Source organism: Chaetodon auriga, chromosome 22 (genome assembly GCF_051107435.1).
Source record: "Chaetodon auriga isolate fChaAug3 chromosome 22, fChaAug3.hap1, whole genome shotgun sequence".
Classification (NCBI taxonomy): domain Eukaryota; kingdom Metazoa; phylum Chordata; class Actinopteri; order Chaetodontiformes; family Chaetodontidae; genus Chaetodon; species Chaetodon auriga.
This window is the reverse complement of record NC_135095.1, coordinates 19,892,501-19,905,999: the sequence shown is the minus strand read 5'-3', so window position 1 is coordinate 19,905,999 and position 13,499 is coordinate 19,892,501. Positions and strand designations below refer to the sequence as shown.

The 13,499-nt window shown below is 47.5% G+C and overlaps 1 protein-coding gene across 1 annotated transcript in view; it reads right to left on the bottom strand.

Moving 5' to 3' along the window:
- The window catches only part of LOC143314931 (potassium voltage-gated channel subfamily A member 5), a 29,586-nt gene extending 22,900 nt beyond the window's left edge, over positions 1 to 6,686 (bottom strand). Inside the window, exon 1 of the mRNA XM_076722277.1 lies at positions 3,811 to 6,686. Within this exon, the coding sequence (XP_076578392.1) occupies positions 4,682 to 6,391 (1,710 nt within the window). The 5' untranslated portion in view covers positions 6,392 to 6,686 and the 3' untranslated portion in view covers positions 3,811 to 4,681. The remainder of the gene's footprint in view (positions 1 to 3,810) is intronic.
- Positions 6,687 to 13,499: the final 6,813 nt, after the last annotated feature.

Below are 13,499 nucleotides of genomic sequence, written 5' to 3'. Positions count from 1 at the left end.
ACACACTAAACAATGAAGGTGAACATCGTAAACATTATACCATCATACATCATATACATCAGCACGTTAGCACTGTCAGAATGTTAGCATGCTGATGTTAGCATGTAATTCAAAGCAATGCTAGCTGCTAGCACAGCTGCAGACTCTCATTATCAGAGCCTAAAAATGCATTTAAGGACAGATTTGATGAAATGTATTTGTTCTTAAGGATTTATGAAATTCAGTTTTGAAAAGAGACACATGTAGAGAAATACTGACCTAATAAGCTTGTGATCTGAGAGGTTTGTGAATTTTAAAAGCTCTGTGATATTATGAGAAGTGATAATGGTGTCCCAGCACACGTTAGCTTTGTTTCAGTCACGGCGGTTGTGAACAGTTGGCTTTGTTGACTCTCATTTCGCCTTCAGCTATTATTAACATACATACACTTTCACATCTGCCACACTTGCAGATTCTATTCAGGGACTAATATAACATGCAAAAAAGAGGAAATTGGAAAATCTACCACTGGTGTTTGCACATATTAAACCCCCCCACGCCTCACTGCGAGTTTTTTTTTAGCAGAGAAACAAACAAATGTGTGGTCTGAACAAACAACTGGGACCGTGCAGGATGCTTCAGCAGCAGCACAAACGGGAGGAGATAGTGATGGAGGCTGTAATTACCCAGTTAAATCAGATGAGAGTAATAAAAGATGCGGGCTATCATGTACGTTGGCGTTTGGTTGACTGCAGCCAGATGCTGCACTGCTGGCGGTGTGTCAGTGTAGGTGAGGCCACGTGGACCCACAGGACAGATTTTTGTCCTGCAGCTCTGTGCTCATCGGAGACGAAGCTGAACTACTGTCTTCATGCACAAAGCAACAGTTGTCTTTGGTTTGAAGTCCACATACAGTAGCGAGTGGAAAAAAGAGTGAACGTTACGTAACGTAACCGGATTCGGGCGGCGAGCAGACCTGGACAGTTCGTGAATGTCAGCAGAAGAGCTCCTGAGATGATGAAGGGCAGGAGCAGACAGCTGACGGCGATGAGGTCGGCAGGAGCCAAGCCAACATGATTTAGCACAAAAAAATGCAATGTCTCACTTTGAGATGGCTGAAAAGTAGAACATGACGGTGTGAATGCCACAGTGCAAACTGCAGATCCGAAAAAGATCCAAATGTTCCAAATGAAGCAGCATCCTGCAGCCTTCAGCAGCTTCAGTCTGGATTCATTAGATGGAATCAACGAAAACTAAGCCAGAATTTTATTAAAACACAGCAACTAAAGCTGAATCATGTTTTTTAAAGGAAAATATTTCCTCATAAATGTTGATGTTTTTGGAAATTTGATTTAGTGAAGAAGCTCAATGCTGAAAACCGAAACACTCACTGTCTCATCGATGGACTTAATGTCAATGACTTCAGACTTTTAAACTGTTTCTTATTTGACTATTTCATACTTTTGAGTTTTGCCTTCTTCATAAATTTGACTTGATTTTCAGTCAAAATCTTGAAAGTTTAGGAGCCATAAACTTGAATCTGTGTTTGGTGATTGTGTTGATATCGCGCGTCATTTAAAGTCTAATATAACTGAACTTTGCAGAGCTTGTGTTCATTTCTGGCAGTGTGATGCAGGTGGACCGTGCTGGCTCAGCGTTCTGAGCCGGAATATTTTGACAGGTGAGGGATGACGGTTCTCCGTGGGATTAAAATGTTCAGGCCAACATGTGTGATGCAGAGGAATCTGTGGGTTGAAGCAGGTTTGTGACTGTGTGAGAACGTGTGATGAGTCGGTCATGGAGGAAGCTGAGGAAGTTTGGATGAAGATCACGTAAACACTCGAAAACGCGTCACAGGGTTTAATTTTGACAAAGTGTCTCATTCTGATCTGATATTTCATCATTTTGACTCTCGGTGCCTGTTTCTGTGTTTATTCTACGTCACTCTTCACACATTTTCTCTTCCTGGAGGAAATGAGCTGCTGTCAAAAAACCTGAGAAACAGTGAAAACAGCTTTTCTTTTCTGGAGATGATCAGTGGAACATTTTCTCCATTTTCATTCAAAGGCACAAACAAAACATTGTTGTTGTTCTGTCTGTTCATTGGAGGGAAAACTATTAGAATTCCTCTTTTCTACACACACGACTGAGCCAGCTCGTCCTCAAACAGAGACGCCTTTGTGCTCGCGCACCGAAACATGTCGAGCTCACACGAACGACCTGAAAGCAGCCAAACCCACCATGTCCAGGATGAACGTGCAGCCTGAGGACGGTAAACTTCCACTCATCCATCAGTCACCTCAGACTGCGGGCTCTAAGACAATCACAATGAATCAGAAATCTTCCCACGGGGGCAGAGACGGGGCTTCTGTAGGGGACGGATGACGATGATCAAGACGCTCTGACCTCCAAAAATAAAGCAGACGGCTGTCTCCCAGAAAGGACATTTATATACGACTAATTGTTTTTCTGAACACACTTTGACTTAAGCTGCGATGGAGGCATCCTGAGGCCTGCATGTGGTCAGTTTGGGCAGCAGAAGGACTTCAGGCAGAAATAAAAATAAAAATAAAAATAACGAGGACACGCTCTGTGCTTCAAGTCAAACACGAAACCACCAAAACCCGCCGAGTGCTGTGAGCTGGGCGTCACCACGTCTGTCAACGCTGCTGCTGAAACAGCGAACGTTTGCTGATGCATTCACTGTCGACATTTAGCAGCCCGTCACATATATTAATTCACATTTTCTCGTTATGTTAATAAAATCAGAGCCTGCTCAGTTCTTCTGCCGTTGCAAATTACTTGTAATTTCTAGGTGTCAGAGATACGGTGGCCCTGAGAGGTCAACACACTGCAACTCATAAAATACAAATAACAGATATAAGAAGAGCAATTTCAGAAGACATCTTAATGAAATGATGCACAGACAGTCCTCTGTTTCCAGGGGACACTAAAAAGTGATGCACACGGCTGGGACACGCCTGCTGTTGGTTTTTGACTCATGAACTTACTGAATCGTGTTGGTTTTTTAGTGGGACAACAAGCGCGTCCCAGTTGTGTTCATCACTTTTTAGTGTCCCCAGGAAACACTTCCTGTTGTTGTCTTTCTCCTTTCTCACTTTGCACAGTGCATTGAGCTCTCAGGGCCACCATACAGGGAAGCTCCATTTCCAGTTTGTCCACCAGAGAGCACTGACAGCCTCAAGTCTACACTGTCAAATGTCCAGATCTGAACATGTTGACAACAATTCTTTAAAAGTCTTCAAAAACGGTTGTTTTTGCAAAAGTTCTGGCCTTGTTGAGCCGCTGTCAGTCGTCTGTGGTACACAGTGTTCATGACACAGAGTTAAGACTGCAGACACCTCATCAGATGGTCGGACAGCTTCAGATACCAACACTCAGATTAGTGTCTGACACCACACCGGCTCGGCGCTGTGATTGGCCAGCTGTGCTTTCATCAACGTTTCTGTCACTGAGGTCAACACTATGGAAGTCTTCCAGGAGGGACAGCCAACCCCCCATGACAGTCGGCTGTTCTCTCCACCTCCCAGTGTGGACGGTCACCGTGGGGGGTTTGAATGACTCATTACATAAGCTGACTCTGATGGGTGGTGTTGCCCCGAACACAAGGACTGAATTTTGTCTCTACTGACGCTCCATACAGGAGGAGCTGTCCCTTCAGCACCACTCGGAGAGCACGGAGTAACATTAGTGACAAACAGCCTCTCGTGCACAGAGCTGACAATCACTGTGAATCCCATCAAATGAAAAGACACTTTAAACCCAAAGTAAGTAGAAAAACGATCAAACGTATTGATCTGTGACACTGACCTGGTGTCTGTGGTGCTGGAGCTCTCCAGATGGTCTCTGCTCTGTCCTCTTCTCAGTTTACATCCTTCCATATGATGTCCTTCTTTAAAAACTCAAAAATGTTCTTTAGTTTAAAATGATCATAGACAAGGCTGTTGTTCAACATCTAAAAATCTTCTCTTTAGGTCCTCTGAGAGGCAATCCACTCTCATTTAGAAAAAGGAAAGAATCTCGCTTCTTTGACAGACCCTGAGTGGAGGAAAACAGGCGTCTGCAGCTCAAAAATAGACTCATTTTATTCTCCAAATCTACAATAACACCAGAATTCGATTCATAAATAGCAGGCCTATGGGAAATACTGTATGTACACGTGCTGCAGTTTTCAGCGTAAACATAACGACTACACGTTGGGTAGGTACGAAAAATAACATTTGGCTTCTTGGTTTGTTGTACTACTGAGTGAGGACCGCTTCCTACATTATGTACATGAGTCTGGTAGCTCCTGTTAATCCTCTCCAGAAGTCAAGTAATTACTCCAAGTCCTGCTGCTCCTTGATTATCTGCAGGCGACGAGCCCTATTTTCCTCACCAATGTTCTCCATGAGTTCCACAGAATGTTCTTTAGGTGTTCCTACTTTTTAAAGGGCCTGTGTTGCATCACATGCACTGTGGTTTGTTCTGAACTCACTTTTCACGGACGGATGTTCTCAGCAGATGAGGGGGATTAAAATGTGCTTTTTATAAATCAACCCCGGCGCTCTTTAAACTTTTCAGGATAGCAGTGTGTTGATCCTCCTCCTGTGCGCAAAGACCAAAGAGCCCATTCACGGGGATTTATTCTACACGACTATGACTTGAACAGTTTTAGAGGAAGTCAGGAAGGACTGCGGGACTACAGGTCTGTCTCCCGTGTGTCCAGACAGAAAGCGTAAAGGGATCTCTTGAAGTCCATACTGCTGTTGGCTTTGATATTGGCCTTTTCCACCGAGGCCGTCCCATCGTTCTCCACGTCCTGTGACTTGGCTGATGATTTGCTCCCTTTGCGCTTCAGTTCGGGACTCGCTCGGCCGCTGTTGGGCTCGTCCTTCAGGGAGGACTGGTCCTGGTCCGTCTCTCTGTGGTAGAAGTAGTTGAAGTTTGACACGATGACCGGCACCGGCAGCGCGATGGTCAGCACGCCGGCGATGGCGCACAGGGAGCCCACGATCTTCCCGCCGACCGTCACGGGCCTCATGTCACCGTAGCCGACGGTTGTCATGGTGACCACGGCCCACCAGAAGGCATCTGGGATGCTGGAGAAGTGAGACTCGGGCTCGTCCGCCTCTGCAAAGTACACGGCGCTAGAGAAGAGGATGACTCCGATGAAGAGGAAGAAGATGAGGAGGCCGAGCTCCCGCATGCTGGCTTTCAGAGTCTGCCCCAGTATCTGCAGCCCCTTGGAGTGTCTGGAGAGCTTGAAGATCCTGAAGACCCGGACCAGGCGGATGACCCTCAGGATGGCCAGCGACATGGCCTGCTGCCCGTTCTGGTGCTCCTGGCCCTGCTGCTCCGCCAGCTCCGTGCCCACTGTGATGAAGTAAGGCATGATGGACATGATGTCGATGATGTTCATGATGGTCTTGGAGAACTCGGACTTGCTGGGGCAGGCGAAGAAGCGCACAAACAGCTCGAAAGTGAACCAAATGACGCATGTGGTCTCTATGATGAAGAAGGGGTCGGTGAAGGTGAGGGACGGCCGGGGTGCGGTGCTGTTGTCCAGCCGGCTGGTGACTGGCAGCTCCCTCTCATCCCTGAACTCTGGCAACGTCTCCAGGCAGAAGGTGATGATGGATATAGTGATGACGATCACAGACACGATGGCGATGCCCCGCGCGGGACTGGAGCTCTCCGGATACTCGAATATGAGCCAGACTTGCTTCTGAAACTCATTCTGAGGCAGCGGCTTTTCCTCCTCTTTGATGAAGCCCTCATCCTCACGGAACCTCTCCATGGCCTCCTCCCCCAGCTGATAAAACCTGATCTCATCTGCGAACACATCAATTGACACATTGACAGGCCTCCGGATCTTCCCTCCGGACTGATAAAAATACAAAATCCCGTCAAAACTCGGTCTGTTGCGGTCGAAAAAGTACTCGTTCCGGAGCGGGTCGAAGTATTTTATCCTCTTGGCAGGGTCTCCCAGTAAAGTGTCAGGGAACTGGTTCAGGGTGCCCAGCTGGGTCTCGTACCTGAGCCCGGCTATGTTTATGAGCACCCTCTCGTTGCTCTCCGTGTCCATGTCCATGTCCAGCATGTCCTCGTCGAACAGATGGGGACTGTGGTCCGCGCGTAAAAGCGCATCCATGGCGTTCTCGCTGCAGCTGAAAGTGTTGTTCATGTCGTTGATTTTCCAGGGGCTCTGCTGCTGATGATGACGGTGCTGAGGCGGACTCCCCCGGGTGTTCAGCTCCTTTCCGTAGTCCTCTCCGAGTCCGGTTTGAACGAAGCCCGACGTGGGGACATCCAGCGCGTTCCGGCAGCTCTCCTCGGCATTGCCGCCGCCGCCGCCGCCGCCGCTCCCTTTAGCGCCGCCGTTCTCAAAGCTCACCAAGGCTATCTCCATTCCGCAGCCATCCACGGTCAATGCGCGAAGAATAAGAGAGACTTGTTGAGCCGGAACGCAAACATCCTCTCCGCCGCTCCAGAGAAGAAAACTTCAGCGGTGATACGCAGCAGACGGAGCTAGAGGGATCACAACCGCCGCTCTGGACACGCATGCATGTGTGTGGCTCTTAAGGCTGTAAGCTGCTGTGGATGAAGTAAATATTAAAACACAAGAGAAGAGGAGGACGAGAAGACCCGGATGAGAGAGTAGGCTGGAATGATTATTCCTGACGTCAAAAGTGCTGTTCAGACCGTTTAGCTGCTCTGAAAATGTCTGTGGAGACGAGACAAGCTGTCATCCTCTCTCTCTCCCTCCCTCTCTCTCCCCCCTCGCTCGCCCTCCCTCTCTCTCCCTCCCTCTCTCTCCCTCTCTCTCTCTCTCTCTCTCTCTCGACGCGCACTCCTCATTTTCTGTTTTTATGGCTACAAAGTGCGCGCTGGCTGCACTGTAGAATGAATACTTCTGAGTTTTCATTTTTGTCATTTTATTATAAGAAAAGACAAAATGAGTTTTGGAGGAGGAAGTATTCAGCTCTTTTACTGCAGTAAAGTACTAATACTCCACTACAAGTAAAGCGCTTAAATTCAAAGTTCCTGTCAGTGTGTTTCTCTCTGCTGTCTGTGGACTCATGTTCCTGCTGCATTCATGTGTTCATTCATGTTCCTGCTGCATTCATGTGTTCATTCATGTTCCTGCTGCATTCATGTGTTCATTCATGTTCCTGCTGCATTCATGTGTTCACTCATTTCACTGCTGTAGATGTTTCAGCTGGAGCAAACGTGTGACGAGCTCAGAAAAACAGGCTGTTTTCAGCTTTGTGATGATGATTTTCAGCTGATCGAAGAGGCTTTTAGAGAGTTTATTGGGCTGAAGAAGAGGAGGACTCTTCATCCTTCAGTTCAGCTCAAACAATGGCCTCTTTGAGAGCGTTATATTATTCATCTTTATATTCTAACACGGCAGCAGCTTTTTGTTCTTGTAGCTACTTCATATACTGTAAGTTGAGTACTTAAATCTGTACAATGCATCAGATTTTATATGATGACAGTACTGTTGTACAGAAGCTAACAACACATTTTCGCTCCAACACGACTGAACAGGTCGACTGCCAATGAATCCCACAATGACATACATCAATGGGGACCAGCAACATGTGGACCAGACCTTCAGCAGACCTTCAGCAGACCCTCAGCAGACCCCACAGCAGACCTTCAGCAGACCCTCAGCAGACCCCACAGCAGACCTTCAGCAGACCCACAGCAGACCTTCAGCAGACCCTCAGCAGACCTTCAGCAGACCCACAGCAGACCTTCAGCAGACCCACAGCAGACCCCACAGCAGACCCTCAGCAGACCTTAAGCAGACCCACAGCAGACCCTCAGCAGACCTTCAGCAGACCTTCAGCAGACCCTCAGCAGACCTTCAGCAGACCCTCAGCAGACCTTCAGCAGACCTTCAGCAGACCCCACAGCAGACCCTCAGCAGACCCTCAGCAGACCCTCAGCAGACCTTCAGCAGACCCCACAGCAGACCCTCAGCAGACCCTCAGCAGACCTTAAGCAGACCCACAGCAGACCCTCAGCAGACCCTCAGCAGACCTTCAGCAGACCCTCAGCAGACCTTCAGCAGACCCCACAGCAGACCCTCAGCAGACCCTCAGCAGACCTTCAGCAGACCCCACAGCAGACCCTCAGCAGACCCTCAGCAGACCTTCAGCAGACCCCACAGCAGACCCTCAGCAGATCCACAGCAGACCCTCAGCAGACCTTAAGCAGACCCACAGCAGACCCACAGCAGACCTTCAGCAGACTCTCAGCAGACCTTCAGCAGACCTTCAGAAGACCTTCAGCATGTAACTGATTGAATTTTGTTGATTTAAGATGTAAAGTGAACAATGGTTCATTTCACTGCATTAAATTACTGATATATTAATGTCTTAAAGTGCTTCTGGCTGCTTTACACACCGTTGAGTAGTTTGATGGATGGTATATTTTGAGTCTGTGTTCCAGTGTTTCATTTCATTTCCCGTTTTTCTGATGATGTTCTCGTCTTATATAATCTTATATAACAGCAGGCCTGTCTGTGTGCACACGGCCGGTCGCTGCGTCGTTTTCAAACATGCTTAATGCACACAAATCCATTTCCTTACAGCCTGAGCACAAAGGCCTGCTTCCACATGATGGGCTCCATGCAGCCTCGGCTTTCACGTCTCCTCTTTTTGTCGCCTTTGTGTCCGAGCCCTGTGCTCGTCTGTGGATGGAGGCTCGGGCCCCGGGGCCACACTCTGCACTCTGCTGTTTGTCCGGATGCTTCCTCGTCCTGCCGGTTTTGAAGGGGATGGACGAGGCCTTTCTCCACCTCCACACACACAAAGTGCTGCTCCTCTGACTCCACTCGTTCTCTGTTCTCTGGGTACAGTTTGTATTTGTATTGTTTATCTACAACTTATTACCTAAAATACAAAGAACCAGAACAGAAAACCAAAAGACAGATTGTGACGTTTCACTCGATACCACCCTGAGCTGTTGGTCTCTGTAACTAATTTCCTTATTCATGATTCATGACGTGGGATAAAACCAAAAACTGTTGCGCCTGACGACCTTCGTCTGCCTCCTCCAACTGGTATCATGTCAGCTCGGCCTCACTTATCATTGTCATAGTTTGTACAATTAACGCAGTTCTCACACAATCCATGAACATTTCCTTTAGGAATATCTTCAACAGCTAGAAGAGGAAATCTTCTAAAATGTGCAACTACTCAGCTTTGACGTGTGGACGAGCCTGATTCAGGGTCGTGTTTCTGTTTCTGAAGCACGTTAGCATTTGGCTAAACTGAGCCTCTAAGTGAGCACCATCCAAAGCACAGTCACTCTGAGCATCCAAACCCTGACTGGCTCGTACAAAGGACAACACACACACACACACACACACACACACACACACACACACACACACACACTCTGAGCCAGTGGACACAGAGAGCCTGAGTGCGTTCGTTTCTAAAAGCAGAGAAGGTGACCTATTTAAAAGGTTAGTTTCTTAGCCCTGTGGGTGGATTAGGACAACAAAGCACGAGCACTATATTTATCCTTTTCCTTATCTAATGCTGCAGCCTCATCATGATAAGAACTGTGTGCATCTCCCCGCCCCTGGATTAGTGCACTGTCCTCAGACTGCAGCCATGAATAATAACTCATCCAGCATCCATCTCACTGTGTGACTGGCCACTGGCAACGCAGCGATTTCACGCACTGGATACAGCCATTAGGAGGTTTTTACAATAAACTTTTTAATACTGTCACGCGGATGATGGCGGCTTGAAAAACATGACACTGGAGGAGGAGACGTCAACAGTGAACAGGGACATGAGAAAAGAGGAAATGAGTAGTTTAGCTCGGAGGTTATTTGTCGTGTTGTGTGTCTGTGTATGTGTGTGTGTGTGTGTGTGTGTGTGTGTGTGCGCACATTATGTTTGTTTTTGAATCCATACGTGTTTTTCAAATCATTTTTAAACGGATGTTTGTTCTTCATCTGGCATCGTACAAGAGGGCTGCGTGGACGATTTCTGGTGTGTTCATGTCATGTGGACAGCTCTGAATTCAGAGACGTGGAGTCCAACTCCTGCAAACTGTGTTCGTATTCAGCGAGTCTGCAGCAACTGGTACAGTCTGACAGTCTTAGCAGCTGAAACGAACAAACACACTGACGGTTATCGTTGAGAAACTCAAAGCACTCAGTAAAGACGAAGGAAAATCATCAGCAGCTCTGTGAAGGGAGGATTAGCTAAATGCTAACATCAGCATGCTAACATGCTCACAGTGACAATACTAACATGGAGTTGCTTAGACAATACAATGTTTAACATGGTCTTAGTTTAGCATGTTAGCAAGCTAATATTAGCACTTATTAGCCCTGAACACACAGCAGAGTTGTTTTTCTCCCTTCTGTAGCCTGAATGTGGACACAGTGTTTACTGGTACACGATAATGCACTTCATGACCACAGCATGGCGTAACTCTGACGGACAGAAACACACATCACGCTCTCTGTGACTGCCAACCAAAGCCAAGCTTTAAGTCCTGAGTCCATTTTTCATGCTGTCTGTTCCTCATTAGCTTCCAGAAAGTGTGGTCACACTTCCTGTTCCACAAAAACAACAACAAACAAATGAGAATTCACACGATGTCAGTATCACCACACCACAGATGAACAGCAGATAAACAACAGCTCACAATGCAAACTACAACAAAACTGTCACAGACACACAGCAGGAAGAAGGCAGAAAAACAAAAATAAAGTAATCTATTATAATTTAATGTAAGCGATTCATCGGGTTTTATTTCGTGACTCTGAGAGAAAATCTGCTTTCATGAGTCTGACGTTGGTTTGAGGCTCCAGACAAAGAAAACTTATCATCGTTTTATTTGGTTGTTGTTTTCCGGCGTTTTTCGGTCAATTTCTTGCATCATTTTGAGTGTGTGTTTGAGTGCTTCCTGTGCAGAAAATGACTTCCTGCCCTCCACCTGCAGTTTGCACCACAACAACAGTGTCATGTGCACGCTAAGCTAAGATGCTCCACAGCCTCGTGTGGCTCGTTCATCCATCTTTTTCTTACAATCTGAGATGTTTGGGACCAAAGTTTTGACCTGAAACTGGCTAACGAGTCACATTTCTGCTTTGGGATGAGGTTGAATTAACTGGGGTTACCTGTGTGTGTGTGTGTGTGTGTGTGTGTGTGTGTGTGTGTGTGTGTGTGTGTGTGTGTGAGACAGATCTGAGCTCAGGCCCAGTCTGTGGTACTTGAAGTCTCGTTGGCAGTTACAGAGGGAAACGGTAACCATAACAACAGGTAACCACTAACAACCAGCATCCTTAACGACTGCAGCTCACAAATGAGCTCCTGTAATTACAGAGACGCAGCTCAGAGCTGCTGCTGATAACGAACGAACATCTGTGCTGCGGCTCAGCTCGGTCTGAAGCTGGAACGACGAAGAGCTCAGATCATCTGCTGATCCCAGAACAGTCTGGACTCCAGAACCAGAATCAATAATCAATAATCAAACTGTTCACTGACAGCAGCTTCGTGTGTTCATCTCCTTCACAAAGTGGTGAACCTCCATCCTCCAAACACGAATGAGCCTTCCCAGGACGCCCCTTTCATACCCAATCATGATCCTCTCACCTGTTAATCAGCCTGTTTACCTGTGGAATGTTCAAACAGGTGTTTTTGGAGCGTTCCACATCTTTCAGTCTGTGAAACATGTTGCTGCATCAGATTCACAATAAGAGATATTTACAGAAATCAATGAAGCTGATGAGGAAGAACATGAAATATATTGACTGTTGAGTTTTATGGTTTTGGGGTTTCCTGTTTTATTTTTTGAAGGTTACTCTCCTCATATTTCCTGCCTCTGTGTGTTTTGTCCCACCTGTGTTCTCTGTCACCTGTGTTTCATTGGCTTCCTGTGTGTGTCGTCCAGGTGTTTTCAGGTCGGTGGCGCTCACACTTCTTGCCGGCTCTCCTTCTGTTCTCGTTGCGCCTCCTCCAGCCTGTTGTTGGTTCAGCACTGTTCTCCTCCGTCTGCTCCTGCTGTTTTTCTTGCTGCCTGTTTCTGGAAGCTGCTTTTTGTTATCAAAGCCCTTTTTTTCATCAACCCTCCTGAGTTTCCTGCATTTGTTCTGTTTGAACGGCAGAACAACTTCTGAGCAGAGCGAGGCTAGCTGTTCCCCCTGTGTCCAGTCTCTATGCTAAGCTAACCAGCCGCTTGCTGTTCATACAGACATGAGAGTGACATCCATCTGAGCATGAACACTCAGGGAGAAAGAGAAGAATGTGATTTCTTTGCTGCACCTGCCGGCGTGCAGAGGTTTGTTGTTATTTGTGTGTGTTGGTACAGTAGCGGTAAACCGTCGGATTTGGTGCATGTGAGGAGACGAGCGGCGCTGTGGGGCTGACAGTAGGCCTGAGTCAGACTCTCCAACACCTGAGGGGCTTCACCCACCTCCCATCATCACATATCTGTGTGTGCGTGTGCACTCGCCACACACTGCGCGTCCTTCTCGCCGTGTTTGACTCTGCACGCACTTGTCTGCGTGTTAAATGTGTGTGTGTTTGTGGGCTCAGGGTGGAGAGAGCGGCGTGGAGGGGAGAGCGAGAGGAGCGCTGCGATGAGTTTAAGAAGTCTTGACAGCAGATGCCTGCATAATAACACACAGAGAGGACATGTGCAAGCAGGAAAATCAAGGACACCACGTCATGCGTGCCACTCATTTAAAGTAACAGTTTCCTCTGCAGCTTAAAGCATGCACGCAGATTATGAGCAGAAATGGCTGCAGATGCTGCTAAATGGATTTGTAGAGCAGCGCTGTGAAATGTAGCCGAGGACGGATTTAAAACACTATCTGGGTATTCTGATGAGGTCGAGGCAGCGTTGCTAGGGAGAGGACCTTTTTTTGAAATCACTAAAGTGTGATTGGTGATTGGTGGCTGCAGTGAGATTTGTCAGCAAGCTTTGAGCAGATGCTGATGTGTAGGAGGAGGAGGAGGAGGAGGAGGAGGAGGAGGAGGAGGAGGCCGAGTTCAGCCAGGGCCCAAACATTTACACAATCTGATGCCGCGGCTCGTTCAAACTTCAGATCCGGAGCTGAAACGCGTCCAGGTCCTGACCGAGCAGACGTTTCTGTCTGTGGACGCGTCGTCACACCACCGAACGGCGTGTCCAGCCGTCCTTCTGAGCGTGCTCACATTCTGCTTTGGCGAATTGGCCATCAGTGTCAAGATGGCAGCGGTTTAAAATGGGCTCCAATCATGTGCCTCGTCCTCCACGCCGCGTGTGTGAGTGTGTGTGTGTGTGTGTGTGTGTGTGTGTGTGTGTGTGTGTGTGTGTGCTTCTCATCTCAGTGAGGACCACGCTGTGTTTTAAACTTTGTCAAAAGTTGCTTGAGGTTAAAGGGTCAGTTCACCCAAACAGATTCCATTCACTGAGCTCGAAGCATTTCACGGCCACTTGGTAATTTCTGGATAATTTAGCAGGAGAATGATGGCGGAGACGACAAATGCACCAAA